We start from the raw sequence: 20378 nt of genomic DNA, 5'->3' as shown, positions 1-20378 counted from the left end.
CCAGACCTGAGCCCCCTCCTGCACCCTGAACCCCACATCCCCAGCCCCACCCTGCAGCCCTCACCCCCGCACCCCAACCCTCTGCCCCACCCACACCCCAAACCCCTCAGCCCCACCCCCGCACCCCAACCCTCTGCCCCATCCACACCCCTCAGCCCCACCCCGCATCCCAACCCTCTGCCCCACCCACACCCCAAACCCCTCAGCCCCACCCCGCAGCCCTCACTCCCGCATCCCAACCTTTTCCCCTAGCCTTGAGCCCCGTCCTGCACCCTGAACCCCAGATCCCCAGCCCCACCCTGCAGCCCTCACTCCCACACCCCAACCCTCTGCCCCACCCACACCCCAAACCCCGCAGCCCTCACCCCAACCCTCTGCCCCACCCACACCCCAAACCCCTCATCCCCAGCCCCACCCCAGAGCTCGCACCCCCAGCCAGAGCCAGCACTCCATGCACCCCAACCCTGAGCCCCCTCCTGCACCCTGAACCCCACATCCCCAGCCCCACCCTGCAGCCCTCACCCCTGCACCCCAACCCTCTGCCCCACCCACACCTCAAACCCCTCAGCCCCACCCCGCAGCCCTCACCCCTGCACCCCAACCCTCTGCCCCAACCACACCCCAAACCCCTCAACCCCACCCTGCAGCCCTTACCCCCGCACCCCAACCCTCTGACCCACCCACACCCCAAACCCCTCACCCCCGCACCCCAACCCCCTGCCCCACCCACACCCCAAACCCCTCACCCCAACCCTCTGCCCCACCCACACCCCAAACCCCTCAGCCCCACCCCCGCACCCCAACCCTCTGCCCCATCCACACCCCTCAGCCCCACCCCGCATCCCAACCCTCTGCCCCACCCACACCCCAAACCCCTCAGCCCCACCCCGCAGCCCTCACTCCCGCATCCCAACCTTTTCCCCTAGCCTTGAGCCCCGTCCTGCACCCTGAACCCCAGATCCCCAGCCCCACCCTGCAGCCCTCACTCCCACACCCCAACCCTCTGCCCCACCCACACCCCAAACCCCGCAGCCCTCACCCCAACCCTCTGCCCCACCCACACCCCAAACCCCTCATCCCCAGCCCCACCCCAGAGCTCGCACCCCCAGCCAGAGCCAGCACTCCATGCACCCCAACCCTGAGCCCCCTCCTGCACCCTGAACCCCACATCCCCAGCCCCACCCTGCAGCCCTCACCCCTGCACCCCAACCCTCTGCCCCACCCACACCTCAAACCCCTCAGCCCCACCCCGCAGCCCTCACCCCTGCACCCCAACCCTCTGCCCCAACCACACCCCAAACCCCTCAACCCCACCCTGCAGCCCTTACCCCCGCACCCCAACCCTCTGACCCACCCACACCCCAAACCCCTCACCCCCGCACCCCAACCCCCTGCCCCACCCACACCCCAAACCCCTCACCCCAACCCCCTGCCCCACCCACACCCCAAACCCCTCACCCCCAGCCCCACCCCAGAGCTTGCACCCCCAGCCAGAGCCGGCACCCCATGCACCCCAACCCTTTGCCCCAGCCCTGAGCCCCCTCCTGCACCCTGAACCCCACATCCCCAGTCCCACCCTGCAGCCCTCACCCCCGCACCCCAACCCTCTGCCCCACCCACACCCCAAGCCCCTCAGCCCCACCCCGCAGCCCTCACCCCTGCACCCCAACCCTCTGACCCACCCACACCCCAAACCCCTCACCCCCGCACCCCAACCCCCTGCCCCACCCACACCCCAAACCCCTCACCCCAACCCCCTGCCCCACCCACACCCCAAACCCCTCATCCCCAGCCCCACCCCAGAGCTTGCACCCCCAGCCAGAGCCGGCACCCCATGCACCCCAACCCTTTGCCCCAGCCCTGAGCCCCCTCCTGCACCCTGAACCCCACATCCCCAGCCCCACCCTGCAGCCCTCTGCACCCCAAGCCCCTCAGCCCCACCCCATTCATTTTGTTATGTGCATCAGGGCAGGACTCGGACCGGCTCTGGGCACCCCCAAACCTGATACAACCCTGCCCCCCCCGCCTCTCGTCCCCGGCGCTGGTGGGGACCCGGCCGGGGGGTCGGGGGAAGCGAATAGCGGCGGAACTTCCCCTCCTCGGCGGCGCTTGTTTCCTCCGGCAACTCAGCGAGCCCGGTCCGCCTCTGGCTGCGGGCGCGACTCCGGGATCCCGGCTGGTGAGAGCCCCGGGAGCCGCCTCCCTCCCCGCCGCGGTGAGCCGGGGATCGGGGCAGGGAGGGAGAGACGAGCTCCGCCGCGGGCCGAGCCTGAACCCAGCCCAGCCAGCTCCCGGGGAGCACAGGGCGCGGGGGGGTCTCTGCAGCTGAGCCTTGCAGGCTCCTCCCCACGCAGCCGGTTCCCGGGGTGCAGAGAGGGGAGGTCTGAGCCCGCAACGCCCGGGAGGGGCCCCGGCCAGCCGGCCAGCAACTGTCCCGCAAAACAACGCGTGACAAAAAGCCTTGGTGGGGCAGACGCAAAAGGGCCGGTGCAGAGGGAGCCGTGTCCACACGCCCAAGGTGTCCTGCTTCAACCACCCCTGCGTTTAAAGCGGTCCAGTGCCCCCAGCCCAGCATATGGATATAATTATTTTATTACAAAGGTGCTTGCAGGGAAAAGGGAGTAAGCTACCCTGGTGTAAGGCAAAGCTCAGATTCAGTTCTCCTAAATTCAAGTTATGCTTTTTTTAAAAGGCCTGTGTAGCAATGTACAGCAGTCGGCTGAGAAAAGGAAGGAAGACCTTGAGCCATGTGCATCCATCACACCGTTACTTCTTATTTCTGCCGCTGCCCAGGCAAACAGGACGACCGCCCTGATGACGGGGACGCTGCGATTGTCTCCACCACAGAGCCTTGGCCACCAGAGCCTGTGCGTGGAGACACCGCGTACGCCCACAGGAGGAGGTTTTCTGCCAGCATGGCTGCCCCACCTCCTCAAATGACGCTAGTTACACCAGTGTTTCTCAGATGGGGGGGCCACCAGGGTCTTTTCTTGGGGCCACAGCCTCCTGGGCAGTGATTGGGGGCACGAAGCAGTGACCCCTCCCCCAGGACCCCCAGCAGGGGTTGGATCCTGCCCCCTTCTGGAGCCAGAAATGCCAGAGGAGCAGGCAGCTGGTGTGAGTTCCCCACCTTCCTAGGGGCGGTGGGGCTCGAGCTTTCGACTTCAGCCCTGCAGTGACAGGTGGCCGGCTCCAGACATGGGGCTTTGGCATGGTCCGTCAACTGGTCCTGGGCTCATCGCTCCCACATCGTCCCTGGTTCCCACTGCCTCCTCTGGCCCTGGGCTTCGGTCATGTGGCAGCAGACTCCATCCCCCAGGCTCTGGCTGTGGGGCCCCAGGATCTGGCTGTGGGGCTTTAGGATCTGGCCCCAGCCACGTGGCAGCAGGTGCCAGCCCCAGGATCCACCCCTCTCAGCCCCCGCCTGTCGCCCCTGGTCACCCGCTGTCTCTTCCATCCCTGGGCTCTGGCTGCGCGGCAGCGGGCTCTGTTCCTGGTGCCGGCCTCAGGCTCTGGTCATGGGGCTCCAATATCTGTGTGTGGGGCTTTGGGCTCTGGCCCTGGGCTCACCCCCCGATCCTCGCTGCGTCCTCCAGCCCCGGCCTTTGGCCAGGCAGCGGCGGGCTGTCTCCCGGGCTCCATCTGTGGGGCCTTGGGATCCAGCCATGGGGCTTTAGGCTCTGTCCCCAGGCTCACCACCCCCTGCCCATCACCCCTGGCCCCCACTGCCTCCTCCATCCCCAAGCTCTGGCCTCACGGCAGCAGGCTCCATCCCCAGGCCCTGGCCTCTGGCTGTGGGACCCCAGTATCCAGCCGTGGGGCTTTGGGCTCTGGCCCCGTGCTCATCACCCTCCATCACCCCGGACCCTGCTGCTTCCTCTGGCCCCGGTCCCCAGCCACGGGGCTTTGGACACCGGCACCGTGCTCAACCCCACCCATTGCCATTGGCCCCTGCTGCTTCTCCTGGCCCCTCACCCACCCCCCATCCTCCCTGGCTGCCACCGCCTCCCTACCCACCGTCCCATCCAGGTCTTTGTCCCACGGCTTGCTGGGGCTGAGTAAATCTGCTGTGAAAAGTGAAATGTTTATGTTTTTTAATAGCGCTTTTCACTGCCTCCCAGTTAGCTAGCAAGTCTGCTTCTGTGAAAAGTGATTTTAACAAACATACAAATATCACTTTTCACAGGAGCAGACTTACTAGCTAGCAACTAAAAAAGTCTTTTAGACAACTAAAAAAGCAAAAGAAACAACAACAAAAGACAAGAAGAACATGCAAAGCACGTTAGTTTTGTTTCTATTCTGTTTAGGTCCAGTAAAGAATAGAGACAATTGTACAATATTTTTATTACCGAGTTTGCAAATAAAAAAACCCCATCATAAATAAATTACAATGATGTGGACATGTGTATGTGCATATTTATTTGTTTTTCCTAACGTTAATTAAGTATGTTAGGAAAAATTGTCAGAGTGGCTGCCAGCAAGGGATGATTGTTATAGCAGATGTTTCCTGTTGGGGAATCAACAGGGAAGAATGATGGTGGGGTAAGAAGGATCCGCTGAGAGATACTATCTTAAAGAATTGTTAGTTCTCCCAGCTGTCCTCTAACCATGTCTTCACACATAAATCAGGTAAACTGAGAATATATAGAAATGACACTGCAACATATGTTTCTGGCAGAATATGCTTGGCAATGAGGTTTCCTTTGTCTGAAACCCTATCTAATCAAATTGATACAGAAACTTAGTTGGCAGAGTGAAGACTGCACATCCCTTCCAGATGCAGGACAGACACGTCAGCAAGAAAGGGTGGTAGTGTAGCTATTTATTTCCTTATAGTGCTGTACTAATCTCTGATGAATAATCTGAGATTAAATAATTCCAATCTTGAGTCATTAATTCAGACATGCAACAGCTTTAAGGTCAAAGGTTCCAATGAAAGAAAGCCTGTGAAGAAATAATTTCTTTGGTGCAATTGGTTGAAAACCAACTATAGTTGACAAGCCGTGGGTCCCTTGTTTAATAGGTGTTTTCTGAGTTACAGAAATATTTTACCCTACTAGAATCTCTGTTTTCCAGTTTCTAGAAACCACCAAGAAGAAAGTCCATCAACTCGGAGACTCAGCAACAGTAAGAAGAACCGCCAGAGTTCATGGCTGGACTCGGAAAGAAAGAAAGCTGTACGTGCTTATTTCCTTTTAGTCGCCATTCTGCCTAGTGATATTTACATCCAAACTTGTATTTCACACTGCTGTGTCTAGCAGAATGAAGTTGTGGTCCATGGGTAAACTGCTGAGGCCCTGTGGTAATACATGCTACATTACATGTATACCTGTTGTAATAACTGGGGCCAGATAGGCCTACCCCAACTGTGGAAAAATGGCTAAAAATTTATAAAATGTTCCAGGCACCTATAACAAATGCTAATGGGAAACAGTTTGAAAGGGAGACAGACAAATTGGGTTACTCCCAACAAACATGCCTGCTGATCTAACTCAGAGTGTGTCAAGATCATGACTGGTAAACAAGAGGAATGTGGGATCAGAAATCAGTGGGGGAAGTTTTAAGCCACAGCCTCAGTTTTAAGTTTGTTTTAGCTACAAATGAAGTGAGTTGTAAATTCTTAGCTTTGTTAATCTCTGAAAGGTTTAACTGTGATTTTGATAGCATCTAATCAAATGAGATTTGTAAATCCTATAAATCTAGGATTGTGTTTCGATCGTGTCTGGTAAACAACAGGGGTATGATCAGAAATCAGTGGATCAAAATTGGTTAAGGTTAACGTACATACTCAGTAACTGAAAACTCTGGCAAACTACCAATTGTTATCCAAGTGTGTTTGAGCTTGTTTTGTCTGAGCATGCAAAGCCATCTGCTAATGTTCTTGTTTAAAAAATCAGAGGTTTTTGTAACTTTGTTTGATAGTTATTACTGGTTTTAAAATCTTTGTACAAATGCTTTGTTTCTCGTTTTCTTTTGTAGTTTCTCTAACTGGTAATAACTTGGAACCTTCAACATAAAGGCATTTTTAAGCAAAATGCAAAAGTGATAAAGTGTTTTAAATTGTTAAAGGTTAAGTTGCTAAAGCAAACTTCTGCTTAGATAACATTTTTTAACTGAATGGCAGCTTAATTCAGGGCTGTAAATTGAGTTTCAAACCACCGGAAAGGGCTATTGCAACCCTCAAGATTTTTGTGATTGGAAAAACAAAACAATGTGTTGGCGGTGGATTTTGTTATGTGAAACAGCACAGTTCTAGTGGTTCGAATTAGACTCTGGGATGGGCTAATTTGCCTCAGTGGCTGTGAAATGTTGGTGGGCAAGGTCTATCATAGACTAAAATGCCAGTGTATTTTACTACCTTTGGGTGTAGCAAATGGCTCATGGATGCAAAACTGGTTCCAAAGAACATTAGTTGGTTGCTTCTTTTTAAAAGGAGGAAATATACAGGGGTAAAAATGACACGAGGGCTAAAATTTCTGCTAGTCAGCAAGTTTAACCACTTGTGTGTGACATTTTCACCATTTCTGTAAATGTGCAGCTTTAAAAAGGCAAGAGGAGTAGGGGGATGGGGGGGAAAGATTTTCAATCTTTCCCCAATCTGGACTTTGAGCAAAAAATGTGACAAGAGCTAGTCTGTTTCTAAAAATCTGAAGACAGAGACCAACATCAGTTTTAAGTTTGTTTTAGGTACAAATCAAATGAGTTGTAAGTTCTTATCTTTATTAACACTCGAAAGGTTGAAATGTGATTTTTTTTGTAGCATCTAATCAAATAAGATTTGAAAATCCCAATTTTGGGATGAGGAATTTGCAAACCTTGCAATACAACCAAGTACCTTTTCCCCCGTTTCTACAACAGCAGAGTTGCGAGTCAGCATGCGAGACAGAACTGCATTTTCTATCTTTGCTGTTCTTTCCTCTCCCTTTTTCTGTGCATTTGTCTGGTTTTGTCTTCACAGAAACGAGATCAGACTCTAACAACAGAAGCAACAGCTCCAGCCCATTTCAACTAACTGCTTCTCTTCCCCCCCCAAAAAGGAATTTTGTTACCATCCATAACAATATCAAAAAGACTGCTTGTCAGGGTTTCCTCCTCCCCCCTCTTGAATACTCTCTACAGCTAAAGGAAAATGGAATAAGGCATATAGTTGAAATGAAAGCCTTATGGAGTACTTTACATTTCAAATCCCTTAAGGGTCTCGAAAAAGGAACAGTTAAATCTGGATCTGGTACAAGTTCAAACAAAAAGGTTGCCATTAAATAAAATTCTGTAAATTTATACTCATGAGAAAATTGTAAAACTTTTGAGTGATGCCCCTGAAATGTAGAAGGATTATGTTACAAGCGAAGCTCTTTGCGGGTAAAGACTGTCTTTTTGTTGTGTCCTTTTTCAGTGCCTGATACAATGGGGTCTTGTCCCATGATTAAAAGTCCTGAACTCTAAGGTAACACAAATAAATAATAATAATGTTCATTAAAAAGCGTAAAAAGAGCCATCTATCTGCAGTAGTGCAATTGTGATCTGATATTCCAAGGTGCCATGATCAGTCAAATAAAAGGCAGAACTGAGGTAACATCACCTGAGTTCAGAAAGGGTTCACTAGGAAGAAAAAAGCAGCACAGGAAGGAAGAAGGCTTGGTTTGGGCAGAAGGCTACAAGGAAGAAATACAAAATGGAGGGATCTCTTCTAGTCATCAATGGGCAGAACCCAACTGATACTGGTGAAAACTGGAAGATGGAAATGTGGGGGGACACAGAGCTCCTTTCCTGTGTGTGGCAGGCCCATCGGCTTTCAATAACTCTGTTTAGTAGAGAATCTGAGAGGCACTTGTCACTGGCCCTCAGATGAAACCTTTGAACCTCACACAGAGCTAACAACGTCTATGTTTCCCAGGTTTCAGTTTGTGTGATTGGAAGAGAAGGGATTTCTGAGATGATGGAGCCCCTGTCCAATTCAATGTCTCAGATCTTCCACCACCCAGGACCACAACTGAGCTGTGACCTCAGAGAGAAACTGCAGTATTCACGGCAACTAGGTAACAAGTTGTGTGTGCAAAAACAACGAGGAGTCCTTGTGGCACCTTAGAAACTAACAGATTTATTTGGGCATAAACTTTTGTGGGCTAGAACCCACTTCATCAGATGCATGGAGTGCAAACTAAAGTAGCAGGTATATAGTGATACAAGAGGGCCAGGAAGCAGTGAGAGAGTGCTAGAGGGGAAATATATAAACTCAAGGCTAATTAAGGTGTGGTTCCCTGTAGACTAGGGAAGGTGGCTGCAGGTTAATTGGAGCACCTGCAATCAATGAAGGCCCTGTTAGGAACCTAATAAAACCCCCTGCTTCAGGCAGACAGGGGAAGAGGAGAGGACTGGAGATTGGAGGTGTGCTGTGAGACCTGGAAAAATCAGAGAACTGAAGTAAGGGGGACCCTGTCCAGTATGGGAGGTAGACTCCCTTCCCCAGCATCTAAGGACTGCAGGTACCCCACCCAAGGGGGAAGAGGGTAAGAACCCATAGGGATTGAGAGGGGCTGGGGCTCAGAGTGAGGAGCAAACTCAGACCCCTCTCCTGCTTCCCTCCTTTACCACCTTCCTGGGCCACTAGTGGGGCCATCGACGCCCCAAGAACAGGGGCAAGGGGTGGCATCTTAGCTCCCCGCCAAGAAAAGCGCAGGACCCACCAGAGTAACACTGGCCATCTTGTCTCTATCTATCTACACACAGAGTACGTGAAAAGATGGGAGTTGCCTTACCAAGTGGAGGGGTCAGTGCTAATGAGACAATTCAATTAACAGTAGAATACCAAGGCAGGAAAAATCACTTTTGTAGTGGTAATGAGGGTGGCCCATTTGAAACAGTTGACAAGAAGGTGTGAGTAATAGTAGGGGGAAATTAGTTTTTGTAATGACCCATCCACTCCCAGTCTTTATTCAGGCCTAATTTGATGGTGTCCAGTTTGCAAATTAATTCCATTTCAGCAGTTTCTCGTAGGAGTCTGTTTTTGAAATTTTGTTGTTGAAAAATTGCTACTTTTAAGTCTGTTATTGAGTGACCAGGGAGACGGAAGTGTTTTCCTAGTGGTTTTTGAATGTTATAATTCCTGATTTGTGTCCATTTATTCTTTTGTGAAATCATCAGAACAGCATTTGGTTGTCTCGTGGCATGTGGAGAGCGGGTAGGTCCCTGTTCCTAGTAGAGTCGTAAGATCCAGGAGCATGTGTGTATGTGTGGGTCCCTCTAATGGTATCTTTATTATCCTTTAGATCTTCCTGTGCCTTATTTGTTTGTTCCTTATGATAAGGGGAATGAAGGAGACCAGGATATGGTGGCCTTGCTCCGTAGGTTTGGCTTTATGGTGAGTTGTGAAATGGTGCTTGCTTGCAGTGGCCTGAGCTGGGGCTGAGTTCTGGCGGGATGGGGAGCTTTGAGGGCAGGCTGAGTCAGGCATCTCTTCCTGTTTGGAGGAGGTTGGGATAGTGGGAAATGGGGTTCCTTCCCCCCCAATGCTGCATTGACAGTGATGGCTTTGCCCTTTTCTGCTCCGCTTGTGTCTGAGTGGTGGGATTGTGGCCAGAGCAGGCAGGTGCTGAGTGGAGGACACATATCATTTCAGATGCCAGTGACGTTTGAGGAGGTGGCCGTGTACTTCTCTGAAGATGAATGGGCTCTTTTGGATGAAAAGCAGAGGGAGCTCTACAGAGATGTCATGCAGGAGAATTACGAGACTCTCCTCTCATTGGGTGAGCAGTTGCTATCGTCCCTGTAGTGTAGACATGGCCTAAATCTCCTATAAGGAACACAACCCATTTCCCACCAGACAATCTGCTCGCCAAAGGGGGTTTCATGAATAATTGACAACCTATATGGATTGGTTTCAGAGTAACAGCCGTGTTAGTCTGTATTCGCAAAAAGAAAAGGAGTACTTGTGGCACCTTAGAGACTAACCAATTTATTTGAGCATAAGCTTTCGTGAGCTACAGTAGCTCACGAAAGCTTATGCTCAAATAAATTGGTTAGTCTCTAAGGTGCCACAAGTAAACCTATATGGATTATGTCTTTCCCCTTCATTCCAAGATTTTCTTTGCTGTTCTTTGTAGTTAAGTGATCGACAAATACTTGCCATGTTGTGATGCATGTACCTCTTTCCATTGAGCAGGATTTCCTATTGCTAAACCAGATGTGCTGTCCCAGATGGAGCGAGGGGAAGAGCCATGGTTCCCAGATCTTCAGGGCTCTGAGGAAAGGGAAATCCCAAGAGGCACTATGACAGGTGAGGAATGAGTGACACCAACTGAGAAACCATCTGGGACTGAGGGAAAAGCTGGAATTCCAGCAAACCCACTGAGTCCTCATCTGACTCACTATTGTGCCCTGTCCTCCTGGCAGGTGTCACTCGTGGCTCCCACTCGTTCTGCCTGACCCCTGGCAGAAGCCTTTTCCTCAGGGCTCAGGTGGGACTTTGAGGCAGAACTGACCCCTTTTCCCTTCTGTGGAAAGATTTGGGGAATTTACTTCCTACCTGTCAGGTTCTCTTATCGGTGACCAATCCCTTTTCTGCCCCCTCCGTCCCCAGCACATGGAATGAATCCCATCTGGATTCTCTCTCCCAACAGGTACCGGCATAGCAAGTGAAAACAAGGAGGAGAGTCCCCAGCAGGAAGGGGCTGTGAGAGTGAAGATTCACAGGATGTTTTCAGGGAGACTACAGTGCCCTGACGGGGCAGATGCCAGTGAGAGCCATGGCAGGGCAGGACGGCAGAGGGGAGACCCGCCAGGCAGGAGTAAATCCACTCACAGCAAAAGAGGTTTGAGGAAATCCAAGGACACCAGTGCCCACCCGGTAATCCTTATGGGGGAGACACCAAATACTGTCAATGAACAGAGGGCAGGTTTCAGTAACAGTTCGCTCCTTATTCAGCACTGTCAGCAAACTGATGCAGAAAAAAGTGTCTACAAGTGTTATGAGTGTGGCAAAGGCTTCTCTCAACAAGAAAACCTTCAGATACATCTGAGAATTCACCCAGAGGAGCGACCTTATAAATGTAATGAATGCGGGAAAAGCTTCAGACATAAGACAAGCCTTGTTCTTCATTGTTACACAGTCCACAAGTCAGAGAGACCCCATAAGTGTCCAGACTGTGGCCAGCTCTTTATTCTAAAAGACAGACTTATTCAGCATCAGAGAATCCATTCAGGAGAGGTGTCTCGAGGGTTTAATGATGGGATGGTGAGTGAGAACAGAGACAAGAATCCCCAGAAGGAAGGGCTTGTGAGAGCAGAGCAGGACAGGATGTTGTTGGGGAGACCTCGGAGTCTTGAGTGGGGAGAAGCCTGTGGAAGTGCGGGAGCTGCACGAAGGCAGCACGGGACCCCAGAAGGGGAGAGAGGCAGCGTATCTATTCAACATAAACAAATTTCCAAGAAACTGAACTGCCCCATTGGCCACCAGAGCACCAATCAGGGAGCACAACCGAGTACAAGTAGTGATCAGAAAAGCTTCAGTAGAAGCTCAGCAGTGCATCAGAAAGTCCGTCCCAAAGAGAGACGTTACAGCTGTGCTGAGTGTGGGAAAAGCTATTACCACAACTCGCACCTCCGATGGCATCAGAAAAAACACACAGGAGAGAGATCCCATGTATGCGCCGACTGTGGAAAGAGCTTTAACTGCAGATCGTCACTCAGCAGACATGAAAGGATCCACAAAGAGGAGAAAAACTACAGTTGCACTGACTGTGGGAAAAAATTCAGAGAGTACTTGCACCTTGCTTCCCATCAGACAATCCACACAGGAGAGAGAGCCTATCAGTGTCCTGACTGTCACAAAAGCTTCAGACTGAAAGGGGTCCTTTGTACTCACCGTAAAACCCACACAGGAGCTAAACCTTTTAAATGCACTGAATGTGGGCAAGGCTTTGGGCGGAAAGAAACCCTACATAAACACATGAGGATCCACACTGGGGAGCGGCCCTATAAATGCACCCAGTGTGAGAAAAGCTTTCGTCAGAAGTTCTCCCTTTCCCAGCATGAGTTAATGCACTGCGGAGGGAGGCCTCACAAATGTACTGAATGTGGGAAAGGCTTCAATCACAAATCAAACCTTGTTCAACACTTGGCAAAACTGCACTTGAAAAAGAAACCCCACACCGCAAATGTAGCTTCAGATTAAATAGATCTACAATCGTAATGGTAGAAAACAGTGGAGTGGTTTGTTTGTTTGTTTTTTTAATTCTGGTGAGACACTTCTAAAATACAAGGCTTAAGGAGGATGGGTGGATAGTATTGGCTTATTTTTGATGATGGGAGGAGGACAAAGCTGATGAAGAGAGGAACTGATCTTTCGATGGGGTGGGGGGATGGTTAGTGAGAATTTCAAGGCAGTTAAGTTGAATTTTGGAAGTTGCGCAGCGGTATGCCATCTCTGGATGCAACGCATGGATTGCATTCCCATGTGAGCCCTGAATATGACTTCCTGACTGGCTGTGCCAGTGGGACGATTCCATCCGGCCCCTGAACACACAGGGAGGATGCCATTGGGTAGAACAAAATGGCGTCCTCCGCACATTGTGAAGACACGGGTATTTTAACATGGTACTCTATAAATGGATTAAAACCTGGTGAACTGAGATGTCACAAAATGTAACTGTAATCAGGGAATCCTCATTGAGCAGGTGTGTTTCTAATGGGGTCCTGCAGAGATCAGTTCTTGATTCTCTGCTTTGTAACATTTTTATCAATTACCTGGAAAAAAACCCATAGAATGATCACTGATAAAATTTGCAGATGACACTCTAAACCAGAGGATGGTAAATAATGAAGAGGACAGGTCTCTGATTTAACAGTGAACTGGATCACTTTGCACACTGGGCACAAGAAAACAGTATGCATTTTAATGTGGCTAAATGTAAATGTATACATCTAGGACAAAATATGTAGGCCATACTTATAGGATGGGGGATTCCATCCTGGGAAGGTGGGACTCCGAAAAAGATTTCGGATTTGTGGTGGATAATCGGCTGAATATGAACTCCCAGTATGATGCTGTCTCCAAAAGAACTCACGCAATCCTGAGATGCATAAACAGGGGAATATCAAGTAGGAACAGAGAGGTTATTTTACCTCTGTATTTGGCACTGAGGCAACTGTGTTTTTTAAACTTATCTACTCCGGAAGTTTTACTGGTATAATTTTGCCAGTATAGTTATAATGGCATAACTTCCTGTGAATAAGTGTGTCAACGTGGGGCGTTACAGAGGTATAATGATACTGGTATATTTTATGCCACTTAAATTCCACATGTAGACAAGCTCTTAGCGAGAGCAGTTTTCAAGGTAACAGGTGAACAGGAGTAAGTCAGCCTTGCACCACCCCTACAGCAGCTTTCTACCATGCACTAATGGGCTATAGCACTATTGGCTAAAGATTCAGCTCACTGTCAAAAGCATATGATTAATAATGGGATGCCGAGTGCATCTTCACCTGGATCTTCCATCCCCAGCATCAGTCTATTCCATGGCTCTTGTAAGGGGTTAGGCACATCGTGATTTTTCCTGTGTGGCAGGTACCCTTAACTGTGCCAGTGTAACTGGTAATGCAAGTCCTACTTCCTCCCCGAGCTGTGCATTCCAGAGTCCACTGACAGTGTCTGAAAAAATACCCATAATCCTTGGTGCAGCGACCTGCTGCTCATCTTGCATAGAATTGCTGCCAAAATGTTTCACAATTTACTCCTAAAAACACAGTTGGGCAGAGTGCTGGGTATGAACTGGAAAACAGAAAATGCCCCGTATAACTTGCAGCTGGTTAAGCCTGAGTGTGATTTGTTAGCTTATGAACTAAAGGCCCCTGAGGCTTTGCAGCTATACAAAATGTATAAAGGATATGTGTGACAGACTGCAATGCTTGCTGGTGAAATAAGGAATGGAGAGGTACTGAGACTGATCTGTTTGCAGATGTTTTAACCATTAATTGCAAGTACTAGATGTTTTGCTGAGTAAGGGACATGGAGTGGTACTAACAGAAATAGGAAGTAACTAGGCTGTAAACAACTGGGGCATATGTGTCGGAATAAGCAAATTGGAATAGACACAGGTATTGACACTTAAAGCTAGATCAGGAAAGATTTTGCGGCTTGCCTGGGGGCAAGATTTCCGTGATACTTTGCAATTAAGATAAAGCACACCTCTACCCCAATATAACACGAATTTGGATATAATGCAGTAAAGCAGCGCTCCGGAGGGGCAGGGCTGCGTGCTCCAGTGGATCAAAGCAAGTTTGATATAACGCAGTTTCGCCTATAACACGGTAAGATTTTTTGGTTCCCGAGGACAGCGTTATATCGGGGTAGAGGTGTATCTAGCAAGGAATGGAATTTTACAAAGCAGTAACCCATGATATATTTTATGTTATACAATATATTTTTGCAGTGTAGTAACTGCAACATATTCGCAAGGTATGTAATGCATAAAAAAGGCCATAAACAATGACTAACCAGTAGGTTTTGAAACAGTTGGAAAATTACCAGGAAAAGAGAACTGAGGAAAGAGCCTAAGGGCATGTATACACTTACCGGGGATCAATGCTGCTGCTGCAGTCGATGTACCGGGCGTTGATTTAGCGGGTCTAGTGAAGACCCACTAAATCGACCGCAGATCGCTCTCCTGTCAATTTCAGTACTCCACCACAATGAGTAGTGTAAGGTAAGTTGACGGGAGAACATCTCCCGTCGATGCAGTGCGATGTAGACACTACAGTAAGTTGATCTGAGCTATGTCGACTCCAGCTACGTTATTCACTGGAGTTGAGCAACTTAGGTCGACTTACCCCCGTAGTGTAGACAAGTCCTAAGATATGGAGAAGTATATACCAAAAGGAGGAAATTGATAAGGGTTGAAATGTTGAACTAAGGAGAGTTACCAGAGTATAATTACCACAAGAAATCATAAGGAAGTAAGACCACTGGCAGACAGGATCCAGACTGTCTGAAGCTATGGAGAAGGCCTTCCACAGTTGTAGGTAATTGCATGCCTCTCTGTATGTGCTGTCTTGGCTGTTTAATAAATTAAATCAAAGCTGACTTGTTAACCAAATCTAAATTTAAGAGAAGGCTATTCATTAAACATATAATCACACTTAAAATCCTTATCCATTATTAGCTATTCATTTATTAATTATTGACAAATTATTGGTTATCAACACAAGAAATATGTAAACTACAGTCACTGGAAGACCTGTTCTCTATACTGGTAATGTCTGACCTTTCTGTATTATGCTGTTTTATTGCTAATCAATAAAGTGATTGAGCGAGTTATCTGAGATCTCATTAACTGATGACAAACTTAATGAGCAACCACCTCAAACGACTTACAGGATCACATTTCTAGCTGTAATGGGAATGGGGCCTCATAGTGACTGGATTTCATGAGGACAGAGGACAGTATCCCAGATGTGTGAGGCATTAAGGGTAAGGGATTACAGATCAAGGAAGAGATGCCTTTTTTTTTCATTTCTCAATAGGCTTCATTTAATAAAAGTAGCACTACTTTACACTGTTAACTCTGGGTGCTATTAATTAAACATGAATGCCCCAGTGAAAGTGGGTGTGCCTGTTACGAAACAGTGAGTTTGTGTATTTCTTTGGTTGTGCTGGGGACATTTGTGACACTAGCTCACAACAAAAGCACCCCTTTTGGCTCCTTACTAGGGAACACATTGCTTTTCTCTGGAAGGTTGTGGGGATAAATCCCTTGTTCCTGAAGAAATTCTAAGGGGATCCGTTTTTGCTCAGCTGCCTGCTTGTTCCCTCTCACTGGGAAGAGACTGAGATCTGAGCCCCTCTTTTACCTTTCTGCAAATTCAACTTTATTTTTTCATCAACTGCCATGATGTTGTTCAGTCCCAATAGCCACATCAGGGCAGACCAGTCGTTCATCTCGACCTGTGTCTGACAGCGGCCAGCACTACATGGTTGGAATGTGCAGGAAACCCCGTTGTGGACATGACAAAATCTGTCCCTAGCAACAGTTCCTGTCAACCAGTTGTTGGCTTGTGCCCTGAAACAGATTCGTCATATATACATTATATATTAGTTCAGCTAGTATAACTCTAGAGGTTCTCATTATCTATATTTCTATCCGACCCTTTTTCAAAATTCCATGATTTCCAAATCTCAATGCTATCTAGTGGAAATGAGTTCCATAGGTTTATATAAACTTCCCTTAGTAGTTTGTTCCAGTGGTTAATCACTCACCTTTAAAAATTTGGTACTTATTGATAATTCAAATTTAGCTTGCTTCAGCTTGCAGTCATTGGTGGTGGCCCTGCCTTTTTCCATTAGATTAAACAGCCCTTTAGGAGCTGGGATTTTCTCTCTATAAAAGCATTTAAATTGTAATCAAATCACTCTCAATCTTCTTTTTGAAAAGCTAAACCAATTGAACTCTCTAAGTCCCTCACTGTAAGGCATTTTGTCTAGTCTTGTTATCATTTTTGTGCCTCCTCTCTGTATGTTCTGTGACAGCCTCTCTGCCAGTGTGGAGGCTGCGCTGAAGGCCAAGCTTTCCACTGTAAGGCATGCAAAGCACAAGGCAAACTCTGTCAGTGCATACCCAGTGTCTAGTACAAAGTTACTATTTAAAATCACTCGCCTTATTACACTGAAGTGCAAACCAGAATGTAATCTGTATCCCTAGCTATTCAGTGAACCGGTTTGCTGTTCCTGCCAAGAGTATGAGTATGACCTAGCGGCACGGGCAATGGGCCCTGTGCTGCAACTTCTGGGAAACATGGGCAGTGCTTGGTTACCAGGGACCAGCATTAACTCTCCCAAATACTGGTCTTTGTCCGAGGCAGCTCAGGGGGAGGGGCGTGGGGCAGCCATGAGAACACAGGACCCCCGCTTCCCTTAATGCTGATGGTATCAGGCACCCTGGACTTGCAGATTCTGAGGTCAATGCCCATCCCTGCCACCCAAACCACCAATATGTTAGGAAAACTGGTTGAGGGACCTGGAAATCACAATGGGCGCGGGATCACATGCTCTATTGTTTTCAGTGTGAGCACCTGTAATGAAAACTTCCACCGTCTCCCGTAGGTGACCCGATGTGATATCAGTCTTGTGAGGGTAACAGAGGTGTCAAGGGAGCAGATGCTGCAAGATTTTGGATACAGACCTGGTCCTCGTGCTGCAATGATATGTACCGCAATGATGCCAGCAGAATTAATACTGTAGTGGCGTGGGAAAGTGTCCTTAACAGGCAAGTTGCCACTCCCAACAGATAAACTGCTATTCTCCACATTATACTGAGCTACTTTAAGCAAATCACTTCTACCTGGGTCAGGCTCACTTTTACAAACTTCATTTTTACAAACTTCAGTTGCCAGCAATCCATCACTCATAAAAAAATCTACCCTTTTCTTCCTTAATGAGGGCTTTAACCTGATCATCAACTTTAAGCTGCTCTAGAGAAACATTTCCCCCATAAATGAGCTCTCTTTGTGCTTTATCTAATTTCAGACTCACTTCTGAGATACTAGACAGACCTTCAGAAACTTCATTCACATATAAATTGCTTTTTTGCACAAACAGCTATTTTTCACCTTCCCCAGGTTAGAGACAACCTCTCTCTGGTCATAGCAAAATTGGTTAAACACAGGCAATTGCTCAGAGTCATACAACATACTATCATTGTTATAAACTGGACTTTCCAGATGATACAGTTTCTGCTGTTCTTCCATTGCTTTTTGGATTTCAAGCTTAAGTTTGTCCACCTTTGCCTTAGCTTAGCTGTGGTGAGCTTCTTTGGCTCTTTCTGCAGCTTGTTTGGCTTGGCACATCTCACCCCTGCACTAGTATGATTTGAAACCCAACGCCCTCTGAAATGGATCATTTTGAAAAAGCAGCTCCATCTGGCTGCGCGTCCAGGCAGAGCTGGCATGTCTGTGCAAACTCAGGCTGCTCCTGAAGTCGTTTCCCCCAGCTCATCAATAGATGTCAGGGCAGAGCCCATTCAGGCTGGCTGACACCTGCCTGCACGCCCTCAGGTGAGACCCGAGCAATCCATCCCTATGGACTGAGCCCTCCTGAGCGAGTCCTCTGTGTCTGTGACATTGGGGTGTGTGTGTGTGTGTGTGTGTGTCTGGGGGGTTGCCAATTTTGGTTGGACCTATTCCTGGAGGTTTCATCACATGACAATTTTTAATTAAAGAGTAATCTTGAATTCCTGGAGACTCTAGGCCAATCCTGGAGGCTTGGCAACCCCCAATTGGGGGCGCAGAGTTCAGCCCCATGTTCTCCCCCGACCCGGCGCAGGTGCCTCTGAGGAGATGGGTCACAGGGGGAAGGGCAGAGCAGCTCCCTGCACAGTGTTAGGTACGAATAATTAAACCTGAGGCAGTTATGCCAGCTGAACCGAAGTCAGGCCAATAAAGGTTGCTGGGCAAGTCCCTGAAGGAGATAAGCAGAATGACAGAATACTTGTTTAAGTTGCCGGGAGTGAGATAGGGGGAGACCTGCATTCCTGCTTTTTTGTACCAGATGTTCTGAGAACGGTTTGTTCCTGCGTTTGTTCTACCTCTGTTCTTAACTCCTTGTCTCCTGTTGGACACCCATACTGATAAGGAATTTGGTGAGGCATTAGGACTTGCTGAGAGCTACATGCAACAGGGGGCTAGCAATGCATGCCTAACAGAGAAAGAGAACTTTTAACTAACATAGGGGGAGGGGTGGGCTGCTGTGTGAATAATCTGTGAGGCCACGGACCTGTCTCTAAAAACCTACCACTTTTACCTAAAGGAGCAGCTGGCTCTCCTTGGAGAGGGGCCGCTCTCCACTGTTGTGTGCGCTCCTCAAGGAAGAGCCTGTGCTTGGCCCTTGCCGGTCTTGCCTGTCTCTCTCCGGTCAGACAAGGAACCCCGCCCTCCGGGCTTCCAGGCCTCGACGACAGGATGAATCAAAGCGCACAGAGGTAGGGGATTGCGGGCAGCGGCCATTAAAGGGGGAGGGGGAAGAGGGAGGCGGGCGCTGTGGTAGATACAGTGAGGGGGAGGCGGATGCCAGAGCCGTTCCACAGCGGGCCATGGAGAGGTGGGCGCCGTGGCGGTTACTGAGGGGAGCGGTGGGGGCGGGCGCGGCGGCCGTTACGGGGGGGAGGGGCAGGCGGGCGCGGCGGCCGTTACGGGGGCGCTGTGGCCGTTACGGGGGGGAGGGGCAGGCGGGCGCGGCGGCCGTTACGGGGGGGGAGGGGCAGGCGGGCGCCCCGCTCCCCTCAGCAGCCGGTTTCCCGTCGCACGCCGCGGCCAGACTCCCGGCGTTGCCGGGCCGGTTCCGTCCTGCTCCGCCTAAGAGCCGGGCGCCCCGAGTAACCCCGGCTGCGGCCGCTGCCCGGCCTGGGGTGACCCCGCGCCCGGCTGGGCTGGGGGGGCCGGGGCGCTCCCTGCCAGTGGCCGAGGGGACCCCCGCGCGAGGGCGGGGCGACTAGCAGGTCGCCGGGGGAGGGGGAACATCTGCCCTGGCCGCAGTCCCAGGGCGTGGGGGGCAGAGGGGCTCCCCCCCCCTTTCCGGGGGCCGCAGCTCAGCACCCGCTCCCCGAGAAGCGCCCCCCGCGCTTGGCCGGGGCAGGTTGTCCCCAGCTGCTAAGGGAGACCTGCCCCCCTGCAACACCCCCCCCCCCCCGAGGCGCTACTGCTGCGCCCTGGTTTCCGTGTTTAACCGATCCGGATTCGGTTCCTGTGTCTACACAAAGCCTCCGAGCCCGCCCCAAGTGCCACCTCCCTGCTGCTCTGACTTGCCCTGCCCGAGTCCCCCGCCGTACGCGGCCTTTCCCGCCTTTCGCCGATTTATCCATATTTGCCGGCTCTGAGCATCCCGTCATTTACCTTCATGAACGTCGTGCAGGTGGACGTCGTGCAAAGAAACAGTGAAAATAGGGCTGTCAAGCGATTAAAAAAAATAATCGCAATTAAAAAAATTAATTGCGATTAATCACAGTGTTATACAAAAAGTAGAATACCATTTATTTAAATATTTTTGGATGCAGTCTACCTTTTCAAATATATTGATTTCAGTTACAACGTAGGACACGAAGTGTACGGTGCTGACTTTATATTTATTTTTGATTACAAGTATTTGCAGTGTAAAAAACCAAAAGAAATAGTATTTTTCAATTCACCTAATACAAGTACTGTAGTGCAATCTCTTTATCATGAAAGTTGAACTTACAAATGTAGAGTTGTGTACAAAAAAACCCTGCATTCAAAAATAAAACGATGTAAAATTGTAGAGCCTGCAAGTCCATTTAGTCCTACTTCTTGTTTAGCCAATTGTTCAGAAAAGCAAGGTTGTTTACATTTGCAGGAGATAATGCTGCCCACTTCTTGCT

At 49.5% G+C, this 20378-nt stretch overlaps 2 protein-coding genes across 2 annotated transcripts in view; both read left to right on the top strand.

Moving 5' to 3' along the window:
* Window positions 1-1971: 1971 nt before the first annotated feature.
* On the top strand, window positions 1972-12183 carry LOC125638254 (uncharacterized). The gene is made up of 7 exons (XM_075130086.1): window positions 1972-2215; window positions 5077-5177; window positions 7895-8036; window positions 9267-9358; window positions 9617-9743; window positions 10160-10273; window positions 10617-12183. Exons 3-7 carry the CDS (start codon window positions 7934-7936, stop codon window positions 12167-12169), a joined length of 1989 nt encoding a protein of 662 aa, XP_074986187.1. The 5' UTR covers window positions 1972-2215; window positions 5077-5177; window positions 7895-7933; the 3' UTR covers window positions 12170-12183.
* A 6833-nt stretch (window positions 12184-19016) lies between these two features.
* LOC125638291 (uncharacterized) overlaps window positions 19017-20378 on the top strand; it is a 33229-nt gene continuing 31867 nt past the window's right edge. The window contains 1 exon segment of the mRNA XM_075130088.1: window positions 19017-19084. The gene's annotated coding sequence lies outside the window, so the exon portion shown is untranslated.

The sequence above is a fragment of the Caretta caretta genome, chromosome 6, assembly GCF_965140235.1.
Source record: "Caretta caretta isolate rCarCar2 chromosome 6, rCarCar1.hap1, whole genome shotgun sequence".
Taxonomy (NCBI): Eukaryota; Metazoa; Chordata; order Testudines; family Cheloniidae; genus Caretta; species Caretta caretta.
Note: the sequence above shows the minus strand (reverse complement) of the source record. Positions and strands in the feature narration are given on the sequence as shown.